Raw genomic sequence first — 14,127 nt, forward strand, 5'->3', positions numbered from 1 at the left:
TCCTGCGCGATTTTGGTGGAAAATGAGTATTCAAGGGAAAATTTCAAGTTGAATGGGAGACATGGTTTTCCATGGAATACCTCGGTTCCCAAATGGTTTCCTTATGTCATGGTTCCCCCATGAACTTTAATGTCAAAACTTGAGAATTCTTGCCCCGATGATAAATTTCACAAGGCTAACCTATGCGAAATAGGGTGGAAAATGAGTTTTCAAAGGAAAATCTCAAGTTGGAAGGGACTCTATGTTTTCCATGGCTTGTCTCGTTGTCCAAATTGTTTCCCTATGCCAAGGTGCCCCCGTGAGCTCCCATGTCAATATTTGAGAATTCTTGCCCCGAGGATGGATTTCTCACGGATAACCTATGCGAAGTTGGGTGGAAAATGTGTTTTCAAGGGAAAATCTCAAGTTGGGTGGGAGACTTGTTTTTCAATGGAATACCTCGTTGCCCAAATGGTTTCCCTATGCCATGGTGCTACCATGAACTCCTATGTCAAAATTTGAGAACTCTTGCCCCTGATGATGGATTTCCCAAGGCTAACCTATGCGAATTTTGGTGGAAAATGAGTTTTCAAGGGAAAATCTCAAGTTGGAAGGGACTCTTGGTTTGTCATGGCTTGCCTCGTTGTCCAAATGGTTTCCTTATACCAAGGTGCCCCCGTGAGCTCCCATGTCAATATTTGAGAATTATTTCCCCGATGATTGATTTCCAAGGCGTTATGCGAATTTGGGTGGAAAATGAGTTTTCAAGGGAAAATCTCAAGTTGGAAGGGCCTCTTGGTTGGCCATGGGTTGGCTCGTTGCCCAAATGGTTTCCCTATGCCAAGGTGCCCCGTGAGCTCCCATGTCAATTTTTGAGAATTCATTCCCCAATGATGGATTTCCAAGACTAACCTATGCGAATTTAGGTGGAAAATGAGTAGTGACATGGGATCTCACGGGGGCTCTCTATGCCAATGTGCCCCCGTGAGCGGAGCCCCCGTGAGCTCCCAGGTGCATTAAAATAATGCGAGAGAATGTGTAGTAGTGAGTGTTAACAAAACCATACTCGTACCCCTTGTGTTTGAGTGATTTATTCATAATTTTATCATTAATATTAGTAGTTGAATCATTCTTAATAAAATTTAAACTGTGCTATTATTGCATCTTTTAACTCATTAAAGAGAATCATATATGTATATTATCTTAATTTACATCTTAAGAGTAAATTATATTTGAAGTAAATGAATAAGGGGGGTGAAAAACATGTAAGAGGATACAATTCCTTTTCAACTATTTTATATTATTCTTTTTTCCCTCAATTCACACATCTTAAAAATTCTTTCATTTTCTCTGTATTTTCTTTTCCTTCTATATTCTTTTTATTCGTTTTTTCCCTCTTATTTCCACTTCCCATCCAAACAAAACATAAATATCTTCGCATGGAGAAAGAGCAACACAAAAGCAATAAAGTTAACATGATGATAAACTGTGGTAAAGCCTAAAAGTCAAATTAAGAAAGAAATAATGAATGAACTTAATTAACTGAATTTATTTCTAGAGTTTACCAAGGGCTATCTCAAGCTCATAGCAGATCCCTTTTCTTAGTTAATAGTTTGATCTCAAAATAGTCATGGGCAAAAATAAAGAACTTGCAAAATACTCAATTTAGGTTTTTTCCTCAGGCAGCAACTACTAATATGTAGTGGTAGCTAAGACAGAGCTAACCACAAAACAAGGCTCAAGCAGCAGTATAATTGGTTTACATTGGAGGCTTCCCAGAACCAAGCAGCTGACCAATTAGATTAGTAACCTGTCCCAACAAAAAAAACTCTTCAGACAAGACTATGACTACAGTCAATACTTGCAGTTTCCAGTTTGTAAAAGTAAAAAATATAATAAAATCAGAACTTCTATAATCCATAAATGAAGAGCTTGTTTGGAAGAACTTATTTGAGCTTAGCTTATGTTAACTTATAACATAAGCGCTTATGCAAGTGTTTGAGAGGGTTAGGTTAATAGCTTGTGGCCTACCTATAAGCTGTTTGAAGCTTATTTTTCATAAGATGTTCAGATTAGCTTTTACTAAGTTTCTCAAATTAGATTAGGAATAGCTCTTGTGCAATAAGCGCTTATGGGTTAATTAAGTTGTTTACCAAAATGCACCCTAAACTGTTCTGCATCACATCAAATTATCAAAACATTAAACAGCAGAAATTTCAAACTTAGCGCACATATGAACAGATAAAAATATTTAACACAGCCAAGATTGCATACTATTATACTAAAACATCTAAGAAACTGTCTTGTCTTAGCAGTAACCAGTTAGCATGGAAAACAACCAGAATTGAATATATATGAGGAAAAAGAATGACTAATAGTGTAAAAAATGGCAGTGACTCATCCAAAGGGAACATAAGCAACATCTTACATGCCAATATTTTGAAACACAGCGGTCAATGCAACTATTTTCACCCATATTTAGCTCAGACTCCTTGTACCTGAGAAGACAAAGTAATATTGTATCAGCCACATTCAGTTAAACGATCAAACATAATCCTTCCTCAAACAGTTTTATGCAATTGGAAAAGAGTTATTCTTACCTATTCTCAACACACTTGTTGAAACAGGTCTGGGTCATCCTGAATGGTAAAGACAACAGCACATTAGGCCAAATGAATTGATATACCACCCATGCATCTCCCCTCCCCCCTTCCCCTCCCCCCAAAAAAAAAGTTAGATCCTACATGAAACTTGCAAACATAAAGATAAATATTCTACTCTAACTGAGAACCTGCCTTAATTTCTACATCAGAATGAAGTTCATTAGGTGAGTTACCAAGATAAGAAAAAGGTTCACACTTCACAGTAGCAGAGGAATTTATATATATCTGCACAATAAGGGTGCTAGGATTTAGCACGTATGTGGTCACTGGTCGATAATAATGAAACTCCCATTTGCTGCCTGTTGTCCTAATTCTGTCGCTCTATTGGGAGTCATCAAACATGGAGTGTAGGTTTAGCATGTTTGTTTCCATTGTTAAATGCTCAAGAATAAGTCAATAACTAATGATTAGTAGCTACAAGTCTTATAACATGTTTGGTTTCATGATTTGCACAGAATCTTAGACAATCACCCGTGTCCGGGATTATTCGCAAACCGTGAAACCAAACAACCAATCAGGATTCAGCTAATGTACTGTGTAAGGCCATATATTAACACCCACTTAGAATTCAATTCTTCTATCTTTTGTTTAGCAGTAAGAGGCAGGGCAAGTTTAGAGAAACCTACTTGTTGAACAATTCAACCCTGTATTCCATCTCCTTCTCAGCCATTCCAAAAATCTGCTCCATTACAAAATAAATTATCCAAACGCATCCAAATAAAAGTAATCAAATTAAAGCCCCCCCGAATAAAATCCAAACTTAAATTCAAATTGGGAATATAAAAACGAGAAACTGAAAAGAATACCTGTTCTTTATCAAGGGCGGAAGGCGGTGCAGCCATTGTAACTTGAAAATCCCGAAAAGAAATTCAGCTATGGAAGGAAGAAGATGAGCGATCAAGCGCTAGTGTTGCGTTGGTTATGAACTGCAAATAAACCCTAAACCTTAGGATTCGGTTCCAATGTATAATTTTAGAGTTTGGGGAAACCTACTTGTTGTTTAGATGACAAACCCTAATATATTACAACAATTGCATTCTTCTCTAGCTTCATATAAAAATAACCAAGAAGTTCATACTACTAAGTGGTAACTTTTAGCAACCATATATCATGTGAAAGATAACTTCCTTTCCTAATATCTTATGCCAAACCTCATAACGCTAAAAAAAATAGTGAGTCATTCATTTGTATACAGCTTTGATAATCCAAGTAGCAACTCTGTTCAATAAATTGAATCTAAAATCTAAAGCAGCAATGGTGTGTCACCATAACAATGACTTGAATTAACGAGAAATTATTCCCATTGAACAATTGAATTAGATTGGGGAAAAGAAGAAGAGTGCATGGTACCTGGAGAGGAGAGCAGACGCAGACGGCGGCGTAATCACCCGGTGATCGGAAGAGGGGTTGGGGCGGTAGTCACAGTAGGGTTGGGTTCGAGTCAGTGGTGTGGAGGAACATAAACATAAACATAAACATAAACAAGAACATTAACTGGCTACAAATCAATTTTAAGGAACCGATGATAGCATGGTCGGGTTGGACTCTACAATCAGCAGCAGGCCCAAAAGGATTGTTGCCAGGCCCAATATTTACCAAAAAAAAAGACTTCCTCTAAACTCGACGGTCCTGCATTTTAAATTATAATGGGCATTTGTCACACACTCACACTACACGATAAGCAACATAGTCTGATATGAACCTGCAATTGCTTTTCAATTAAAATCAACTTTACCAGTGGTGCTGGTAGGCAAAGTAAAGTGCCTTTATATGCACGCTCGCTAAACTCACGCATGCCAGCTTTTCTTCCAACTCCACTATAATCATTTTTCAACATATTAGTAATTTTCCTTTCTTCCTCTTTTACTGTATTTTATTTTATTGCTCCATTTTCCTTTACAATAGAGTTCTAACATTCATCAGTGTTAGATTGCTTGGACTAGACTAATTTCGAAGGATAAAGTAGCAAGAATTATTCAGGCAATTCCGATTTTGTACAAAGGAAACTAAAAATGTTTCAAAGTTCCTCTTTATTACTTCCGTGAATAAAGGATGGAGCAAAAGGATCACACAAGTTGCTGAACTACATAACCTTCACATTTCACTCTCACATCCTTGAAGAATCGCGACTCCCTAAAAAAATAAAGCTTTGTTCGATAAAGCAAACGATTCGTTCCGACAACTTCGGACCGGATGGATGCCTTTCTTTGAATTAGCCGATCTTACAAAAATAGATCGAGGAAAAAAAAACATAGAAAAATTGTGGGGAAAAAATAAGAAAGAAAATATCCAATGCCGGATAAACCAACCACCTTATCTTCTCCGCTCCTTTTTCTTTGTCTTACCACCACATTCACCAAACAACGTTAAACAACCAGCTTTACGCGCTCTAACTGGGGTGCCTTTCACCTGCTTGCAACACAATTGAACATGTTTCTTCACACAACTTGTTCATGTTATTGAGACAAGACAAATATTCAATTCAAAAAGAAAATAATAAGTTACCTTAACTACCCTTTTAGTCTTGGACTTGTTCCAACATAAAAATCCACAACCTCCTGGTCTGGAGCTGGACTCATATCCCCTACAGAAACAATGGCAGAAGTAAACAACAAAGTAAATTTGATACAAGCAATCATTTTGCTCTAGCGTACAATATTTTATTGTTGGCTATCATTCACATCCTCACTTTTAAATGTTAAACTAAATTAGGCGTGACAAAAGGTGCACGAATAACACTTTTTTTTGTTATAAAACAAAGGTAGCAAATTATGAATACCGAGCTGCAGGAACATGTATCAGATTAGAGGCCTTGAGTTGTGGGTTTTATTTTGATTTGTCACAACAACAAAAAAATCATTGAAATGAAAAACTACAAATAAAATTTCAAGATGAAGTATTCAAACAGGCTAATCCCCATCAAAGAAGTTACAGCTACAGTCATGGGTCAGCTAACTTCCAAAAGCCCCAAATGACCAAACCAGACGCTAAAGCAACATTAAAATACCACAAGCAAGCATGTCAACCATAATGACTTTCAACCTATGCATATACCACCATAGAATTAACTAGAAACAATCCAAACTCCAAAAGATATCTTACTCTTCGGAAATATGAGTAATTTTACCTAAAACTTAACATTCAAATTCCACCTATTCAATCCACTTCCATATCACATGTTAAAGGGGAAAAATTAATATGTTTCAATAGCAAGGGTGAAAACCATCAGCATACTTGCCGATCTAGGCAATGAAATCTAATTTATCTTCAAAGACAAAAGCATTCCACTATCCTAGAAATTAATTCATGCATCAAACAAGCATCTTGTAACCATGACAGATACTAAGTCCACCAACAATCATGCCAGGGCTTTCACCTTGCAATTTGTAACAGTTTCTAATCATATTGTACAAGAGAGACCAATTGCAAAATTGATGGAAGACTTACAGATTATCTTTTCCAGAAATTGTTGCTAAACTGTTGTCATGCAATAAACTTGGGGACATAGGATAATGATCTGCCCTTTTACTAATCTGATCCTTCTGCAGGACCCTTCCATTTTTAATACTCAATGCTTTCAAACTATTATTGAGGTCATCTTCCCAATGCTGATGAGAGGAAAATCTAGTTGAATCCATGGGCTCCTTCGGGTCTACGCAGTAGATGCCATCCTGCGGCAGGACCTGATTCTTCTCAGGTCTCAGACGACTCAATGATCCAGGGGAACCTTTTTCAACAGCCTGTAACCAGGCAGTTTCCAACCTTTGTTCCCGAATGATGGACTCAATTCGCTGCATTGGATTATCCTGTCTCCTCTCTCTCGTAACATTTCCTTCAGCCCGAATATCTGATGAACTAGTGGCAGATTGAAGTTTTCCATCCAGTACAGGAGGCAAATTAGAATAAGACTCTGTTCCATTCATATGACCTCGTCTTTGTTCCTTCGCACTTGCCATTTTTGACTCTGCCTGGTTTTCACCCGGTGGATTAATCTGAATTTCACCTTCATCTGGCAAGTGGATAATTCTGACCTCCACATTGCGTCTAAGAACCATTTCCATGGAGTTTGTAATGCTTCTTAAAAACCTCTCAGCCCTAAGTTTAATGTCTCCATCCCCAAATGCAACATATGCTGCCAGAACACCTGAAAGAAGAACTATATTAGGAGAGGGGGAAACATTATATGACAAAACAAAAGCTGAAGTTTAGCATTAAGGTACAAAAAGCAGGATCAAGTTTTGAGGGGAAAGAAAAAAGGGATATCTGATACTGTATAGGAACAAGGAAGAAGGTACAGAACTAGGTTAATACAATAGGTTTGTCCAAGATGCTTCTAAATAGTCTTAAAAAAGCAAAAGCTTCAGTTTGGAGAAAAAAAAAATATCAGCTAACCTTCAACTTCACATAAGGACACAAGCTTTCCATGATTGTGTAGCAGCTGCCTTAATGTCTTAGAGTGACACCTCTCAATACAATGTGCCCAAATGTCACCTAACTGCCCTGAATCTATGCATCTAAACATTGCATTCCCAACAATAAGATCATCAGATGAGACCACTGTGGAGCTAGCAGGGCTATTTGACGGCTTCGGTCTCTTGATGAAACCATCAATCCTTGAGGATATAACCTTTTGATGGACGGAACTTCCGTTTGCTGCTTTTAGATGTGATGCGGGGGATAGGTCTGACTTCTGCTTGAAAGAAGTAACATCTCTAGAAGCACTTGATGGATCATCTTCAGTTGTCTTGCTGCTGCTCTGCCTCCTACTGGTGCCTGACTGAGTAAGATCTGGAGAAGGTATAGAACCAAGCTGTAATAGAGTCGCTGTGAACCATGTTGTGCGTTCACTGGATGTTCTTAACTGTTTCTCAGCCTCTGAGAGAAGCTTCAAAGCATTCTTTAACCTCTCCAACTCTGATTCATTCACTGACATGAAATCAAGTTTGTATTTCAAAAACCATCAAAGGATTGTAGAATTTACATTATATTAACAAATGATGACATTCAAAAGGGACAGAAATCACTTTGATCAGGCAAGAAGTAACCAGAAAATGTCAAAAGCAGATATCAGTTTTTATAAACATTGTGTATTGATAATGTGTATCAAAGCCTAAAGTCTCAACCAGAAAACAAGATTTAGGAGGAAGCAGACTCAAGAAGTCAAATGACATTGTTGAAATTCATTAAACCAGAAGGCTTGTTTACTTATTACTTTTAAATGGTTTTACTGTTTCCAAGTTGATCATTGTGAAGCTCCATTAAACACAGTAAAAGAATATCTTAAATATCAGAAACGAGAAGTTGTGCATTATAAACCAAATAATACACAGGTTTCCCAGTGGTTTTTATGCAGTACATAACCAGGACAACAAATCAGTAGCATAAACCACTTCTAGTAAAGAAAACCAGTAAGTAACATCATAGCAAAGTATTGATATGTTTCAGTTGGCCAAACACACACTGAAACTCTAAGATTATATGATATAACAGTATCATGGTGCAAAACAATGCTATTGGTCCATGCTAGCCAATATCCTTTCTGATTTAGATGAGTACATGTAATTCTCACTGTAAACTTTTGAATGAGAAAGGGCACTGCATTCAATAAAACCTAAGTTATTCTCCGTGTTTTGAAGATTTTTCACCATATCAATGCCAAAATTAAGATGAATAACAGAGATACAAATCTTCTTTAAATTTAGAACAGAAATTGTACTCACAACTACGTCCGCCAAAGTGTGAATCATCAGGTTTGACATCAACGACAGTATACGATCCAGCAATAATGTCCATAATAAGGCCAGCTAGTTGAGACATTAAAACCATTGGATCAACCCCAGAGTCCATCAATTCTCTGGCTCTTTTCACTGTCTCTGCATTGTCTGATGACATTGCTAACTCCAAAAGTTCCAATAGTTTTTCATCTGAAACAACTCCCACCTGTTGCAAATAATACAAAACAGCATTATTTTAAATGATATCCATGTTACTAAAAAAATTGAATCAATTCAAAACCCACTGGGAAAGAAGTTAGAGCTGTTGCATTTCAAAGAATAACAGTCACAGCAAACTCACAAGTTCATTGACAAGAGAAGTGGTAATTCTTTTTCCTAGCAAACTAAGCTGCTCTAACATTGTTTCTGCATCTCGAAGTGAACCATCTGCATTCATAGCAATGAGGTCCAGTGCATCTGTTTCAACATCGAGGCTCTCCTGAGTCGATATTTTCCTCAACCTGATCACAATATCCCCATCTTTAATTTTATTAAAAAGGTACTTTTGGCATCGAGATTGTATTGTCCGTGGCACATTGTCAAGATCAGATGTTATAAATATGAATACAACTCGCTGAGGTGGTTCTTCCAGAAACTTGAGTAATCCCAGCCATGTCTTGGAGGGTAACAAGTGACACTCATCAAAAACAAAAACTGTATATCGTGAGGAGGAGGATGAAGACCCAATTGACAGTCTTTTCAGAAGATATCTAGCTTTATCGATTCCCCTCTTATTAGTTCCATCAACTTCCACGAGATCACTGCTCTTGCCAGAAATGAAATCAGTGCATTCCCTGCAGTAGCCACAAGGCTTATTACTCTCATCAGAAGCCACACAATTCAAGGCAGCAGCAAATATCCTAGCTGTTGATGTTTTACCAGTCCCACGGGGACCTTGAAACAGATATACTGGAGCAATTCGGCCCCTTGAAACAGCATTGATAAGTGACTGAACCACAATATTTTGCCCAATCAGCTCACCAAAGAACATAGGTTTATACTTCTGGCTGAAACTCCGACTGTTATCTGGCGTGCTTCCATCCTCCCCTTCCCCGTTGAGAGCTACAATCTCCAATCCTTCTTGACTCCTACAACTTGTCGACCACCTTCTTCCATCCAGTCGGCTCAAGCCCTCAAGATCAAGCTCCCCAAAGTTTGTAGAAAGTTCATCATCACTCCTACCAGTTCCTATAGATGACCCTTCTCTAACATCGCCACTGTTGGTGAGCAATGGAAGAACACCTTGAGCACTCCTTGAAGAAATTCTCCGCTTGTTGGAGGCTGAAAAGGATCTCCTGTGGTTTGGATAAAAAGTTTGACTTCCACATAGCATGCTGCTTCCCTTCCTCCTCAAAGTGTCTGACAGTGAAGGAGAATAACACCTCCCACACGCCCCTCTGTGTTTGGGTGTCCTCTTTGACCAATAGCAAGGAATTCCGCATCCTTGGCGGCCAGGCAAATCCAAATGATCATCAATCTCATCATCACCATCGTTCATTGAGGTTGTGGTACCATCCCAGGATCCAACAGTGCTTGGATCACGGTGACCACAGTACCTATTGTAAGAACTGGTTGACAATGCAGGGGTACTATATGAATAAGAAGAGTCCTCTTTCCGGCTTCTTCTCAACAACTTGGAGGAAGAACGAGACCAATTCTTGTTCTTGAGTTTGGCAAGCAAAGGAGAGGCCCCGGAAACCCCTCTTACATCCTCCGAATGACAGTAATCTTCAGTATCATCAGAGTGCTCAACCAAGTCATCCCTGGTGAAAAAAGGCATGGAAGGACGCCCCTCTAGCAATGGCTTGGAGTTGGAGCTCACAAGTTTTCTACCTAGATTGGTTTGTCTATTATGCTGGTGTTTTGCTGCTAAAAAATCAAGATGAGGGTTGGTTTTCTTACTCTTTTTCTTCATAGGGGTAGTTCTTCTGGCAGCAGGTGTGCCCTTGGAAACAGGATTTGCATCCCCACAGAGGAAAATGGAAGCGCGAGTCCCAGCATCACTCTTCAAATCACAAGCATTGCGTGCGTCACTCAAGCTGTCCTCAAAACTTCCCAGAAGTGAAGAAGATCCATCGCCATCTTCATCTTCTTCTTCTTGTTCTTCTTCCTCCACATTGTACTTGGGCACTCCACTCTTTTCACTAGACGATTTGTAATTCTTCCAGTTATACAAGAAGACCCTCTTGTCTTTATCATTGATAGAAGGTGGCAGTGCTGAATCAAGTTGAGAATTGGGGTTGGCAGTGGCAGTGAACCTTGTACTCCCACTGTCCTTCCATGCAGCTACAGATCTTGAGGAGCTGAGGGGTGATTTCCAGGAAGATGTTGTGCCAGGATCCCTCAATACACGAGCAGCTTTTCGAATTTGGGTGAGCTCCTTCTTGAGGTGGAGCTTGCTCGGGTCAGACACCCGCATTTCCGACATGGTTCAGCAACCTCAACAAAATCAAACAAAGAATGAGAGAGATTTACATTAACTCACAACAACAACAACAACAAGTACTCATGAATTTGAAGATGGGCAGTTGATGAATATTGATGTATCAGGTAAAAATCATAAGTTTGATTGAAATGAATGGTGGGTGGTGGATGGCGACGGAGAAGGGAGATAGATCTGACAGACACACATTGACATTAGTCAGTCGTCGTGACATGTGCCAAAATGAGTTCACCGTCTGTTTTAGTTGACTGCCTCTCTCTCTCTCTCTCTCTCTTACTTGTTACTACAACTCTTTTTTTTTTGGTTTTCTTAGTTGGCTAGGGTTTTCAATTTTTCTTAATTTGGCGCTGGAAGTGAAATCTTGAATCTGGGGTCACTCACTTTGTCTGTTTTTGTGGGATGATTCCGAGAGAAAAACTAACTTTTTAAGGGAAAACTCCCTCCAAACACGGAGACAAATTAAATTGCTCTTGTTCGTGGGAAATGGAAATTCTTTCTAAAATGCCTTTTTTACTGCCTTTCATTCATCTCTCACTAATTCTTTACTTTTATAGGATTTCTATGTATTTAATTGCCATCATATCCGCAAAGAAAATATGCTTTTTAAAAAAGGAAACAAAAAATGATTAGGTATGTATAAGATAATTCATAATTCTATCTCTTTATTTGCTAAAGCCTAAAAGAACAAATGAATATCAAGTTATTGAAGATCATTGATTGCCTTTACTTGCCAATGCTATGTGTGATAAGAGGTTAATATTTTTCAGTCATAAGAAAATGTACATTTTTTTCCTGAGAAAATCTAGTTGTTGGACTGAGTGACAGACTCCTAATCCAAAGTATCATTTTCCAATTTATTGTGAAATTTGGTGTGGACATTGAAGTTATTTGGTACTATTTGAAGACTAGCTTTTAGCTTAGTTCCACTCTACCACAGTCATTTATTGGATGCATGGGAACCTTGCAAGTTTCATGTGTCTTTATCAATGTTAGTTGAAGCTACATGATGATTTCAAATTCTTGTAACACTTGTTTGGTTTTGGCTGTGCTCTGTCTACAAATAAGGTACTGTAATTCCTGTTTGATAGCGCTGGGATGTCGAATTAATTTCATTTCTTGCTACCTGCCAATCGTCTTTCTATTATTCAATTAGGTACAAACAGTGACTTAGCCTCAAAACAAAACAAAATAATTAGGCAAAACAGTAACTATGGGACAGTGGCGTCTCGTGCTATGCAGAAGTAGTAGTAGTCTTTATCTTGTTGTCTATTTGTAAGAATTCACAAGTTGGCATGTCAAGTACCTCCTTCGAGCACAAAAGCTCTTTCTTTGACTAGAGTTTCTCTCAATTGTTCTTTTACTATTAATTAATTTATATTAATATTCTCTTTTGGTAGATATTTCCAAATTCAATCGAACATGATCACCGCAAGAAATATGATACACCAAATAGCTAGCTTTAATAGTTTCCCTTTCTAGTCATGTGAGTCCGTCACATGATAATCAATCTGAATGATATGATTTAGCAATAAAGAACAACATTGATTACTATACTATATCCTGCCATGACGAGGATGGTTGGTGTGTTTAATTTTCACCCTTGGAACATGCATCAGCATGAGTTGCCTTTGCCAGATTGCTAATAATACCCGTTACTGTTGACTAAGTTCCCCTTTGACGTGTCATTGTTCAATTTGATGTGTCAAAAATTGAACCAAACAAAAAAAAAAGAATTGCAGGAGAATGCAACCAGAATTGGGCATTTGATCTCATTACACATTAAAAAGTGCTCATGTTATATTGTTGACATATTAATAGTATTAGACAAATATTTACTAAATAATTTGGAGTAATGATTCATTCCCAACTTATTTAATTCAACAAAAAAAAACTCACCTTAATTCCTCTTCCATCTTATTTCCACATAATTTTTTTCATATATCTCTTTGCATTTCCTATCACTTCATCTATCATATCACTTATTTATCTCTTTATTTCTTATTTCACTCATGGTGTGAGTGGAAATAGAATGTAAACTAAGTAGTTTTCAAAACGTTAAAAAAAAGTAGTATTCAAAATGATATCATGTAATGAACAATGAATGGAACCCTTCTTCCCCCTGTTTCTCTATTCTTTCTCTGATTCTATCTTCTTCTTTCCCTATCTCTAATTCTATCCCTATCATTGGTATCAGAGCACCGATCCGGTGCAACTGAACCAGAAAATCAAAAAGAAAAAAAATGGAAGCGTGGTGGATTTCATTCGAACAGATGTGCGAGAAGAACAAGCGAGAAGATGAAGAAAGACGCCGGCGTTTAGAAGCGGCAGCGGCGTACGAGAGACACGTCGCAGAATACGAGCGGTACATGGCGGCGTATGAGCGGTACGAGGCGAAAGCAGCGGCGGAGGCCGTGCGCATCGCCGAGGAAGAGCGCGCGGCGGCGGCGGCGCGAGAATCGTCATTTGAACGATTCTGCACAGAACTCCCAACGACGGTGACGGTTGAGGCTGAAACTGTCGCGGTGGAGGACGTGCCGGCGGCGGAACGCGAGGCAGAGGTGCTCTCGGTGGCGGAGCGTGCGACGACGGTGAGGGAGGCTGAACTCGAAGTCGTTCCGGAGGCTGAGGGCGTTGCGGCATCGAAGGTGCCGGCGATTCAAGAAAATGAAAAAACAGAGTGTCCGATCTTTGTCCAGAAACTGCAGATCGGGTCTTCCATGGCGATTCCAGCCCAAAGCGGCGGCGAATTGGAGTTCGTTAGAGTCGTCGTTCCTCCAATTGGTGATTCCAGATTCGCAATGTTGCAAATCAAATATCTAGGGTTTGTGGTTTCACCAATAATTGTGGATTTTGAGATTGACGGAGGAAGAAGTCCTCCAAGGAAGCCACCGGACGTGTTTCTTCCCGGCGGAGACCCCTGCTGCTTGGTCAGAGATCGTTACCTTCTGATCTTGTCCAATCGTCTACCGGCGAAGCCGCCAGATTCGTTCTTGTGTGGCGGTGCTTTTGCAGTCGTTGCCGGAGATTCTTGCTTGCTGGTCATGGCGCACCGGCCACCGGCGAAGCCTCCGGATTCGGCGGAGGACGGCGGCGAAAGAAAGGGAGATGACGGTGTGAAAGGCTCGATACTCGCTGTTACAGTGAAGGGGAAGAGGCCACAAAAGAGTGGGTGCCTTCTGAACCCCTCTTCCATTCGAGTGGGTCAAGCCCAAGCTGCTCAAAGAGGGAATTGGGCCTTGCTGGAGTTGGGTGAGATGGGCCTGGATGC

General features: G+C 39.3%; 2 protein-coding genes across 2 annotated transcripts; both read right to left on the minus strand.

Moving 5' to 3' along the window:
• Positions 1–1,504: 1,504 nt before the first annotated feature.
• On the minus strand, positions 1,505–4,151 carry LOC130714993 (mitochondrial import inner membrane translocase subunit TIM10-like). Its single transcript, XM_057564979.1, has 6 exons — positions 3,993–4,151; positions 3,449–3,568; positions 3,269–3,321; positions 2,580–2,618; positions 2,408–2,477; positions 1,505–1,789 (listed from the first exon to the last, which is right to left on the minus strand). The coding sequence occupies exons 2-6, from the start codon at positions 3,482–3,484 to the stop codon at positions 1,739–1,741; spliced, it is 249 nt and encodes an 82-aa protein (XP_057420962.1). The 5' UTR covers positions 3,485–3,568; positions 3,993–4,151; the 3' UTR covers positions 1,505–1,738.
• Positions 4,152–4,655: 504 nt separating this feature from the next.
• Positions 4,656–11,217, minus strand: LOC130714992 (protein STICHEL). Its single transcript, XM_057564978.1, has 6 exons — positions 8,718–11,217; positions 8,363–8,582; positions 7,035–7,568; positions 6,090–6,786; positions 5,148–5,226; positions 4,656–5,051 (listed from the first exon to the last, which is right to left on the minus strand). Exons 1-6 carry the CDS (start codon positions 10,842–10,844, stop codon positions 4,956–4,958), a joined length of 3,753 nt encoding a protein of 1,250 aa, XP_057420961.1. The 5' UTR covers positions 10,845–11,217; the 3' UTR covers positions 4,656–4,955.
• Between the last annotated feature and the right edge of the window lie 2,910 nt (positions 11,218–14,127).

The sequence above is a fragment of the Lotus japonicus genome, chromosome 4 (assembly GCF_012489685.1).
Source record: "Lotus japonicus ecotype B-129 chromosome 4, LjGifu_v1.2".
NCBI lineage: Eukaryota > Viridiplantae > Streptophyta > Magnoliopsida > Fabales > Fabaceae > Lotus > Lotus japonicus.

What these genes read in the sequence shown, in the direction of transcription:
- LOC130714993 (XM_057564979.1), bottom strand. Translation starts at nt 3,484, where the DNA reads ATGGCTGCACCGCCTTCCGCCCTTGATAAAGAACAG. An exon ending in CCGCCCTTGATAAAGAACAG is followed by an intron (nt 3,322 to 3,448) that starts GTATTCTTTTCA and finishes GTAATGGAGCAG; the next exon opens with ATTTTTGGAATGGCTGAGAA. An exon ending in AGGGTTGAATTGTTCAACAA is followed by an intron (nt 2,619 to 3,268) that starts GTAGGTTTCTCT and finishes TTTACCATTCAG; the next exon opens with GATGACCCAGACCTGTTTCA.
- LOC130714992 (XM_057564978.1), bottom strand. Translation starts at nt 10,844, where the DNA reads ATGTCGGAAATGCGGGTGTCTGACCCGAGCAAGCTCCACCTCAAGAAG. An exon ending in CTTCTCTTGTCAATGAACTT is followed by an intron (nt 8,583 to 8,717) that starts GTGAGTTTGCTG and finishes TATTTGCAACAG; the next exon opens with GTGGGAGTTGTTTCAGATGA. An exon ending in GTCCTTATGTGAAGTTGAAG is followed by an intron (nt 6,787 to 7,034) that starts GTTAGCTGATAT and finishes TTCTTCTTTCAG; the next exon opens with GTGTTCTGGCAGCATATGTT.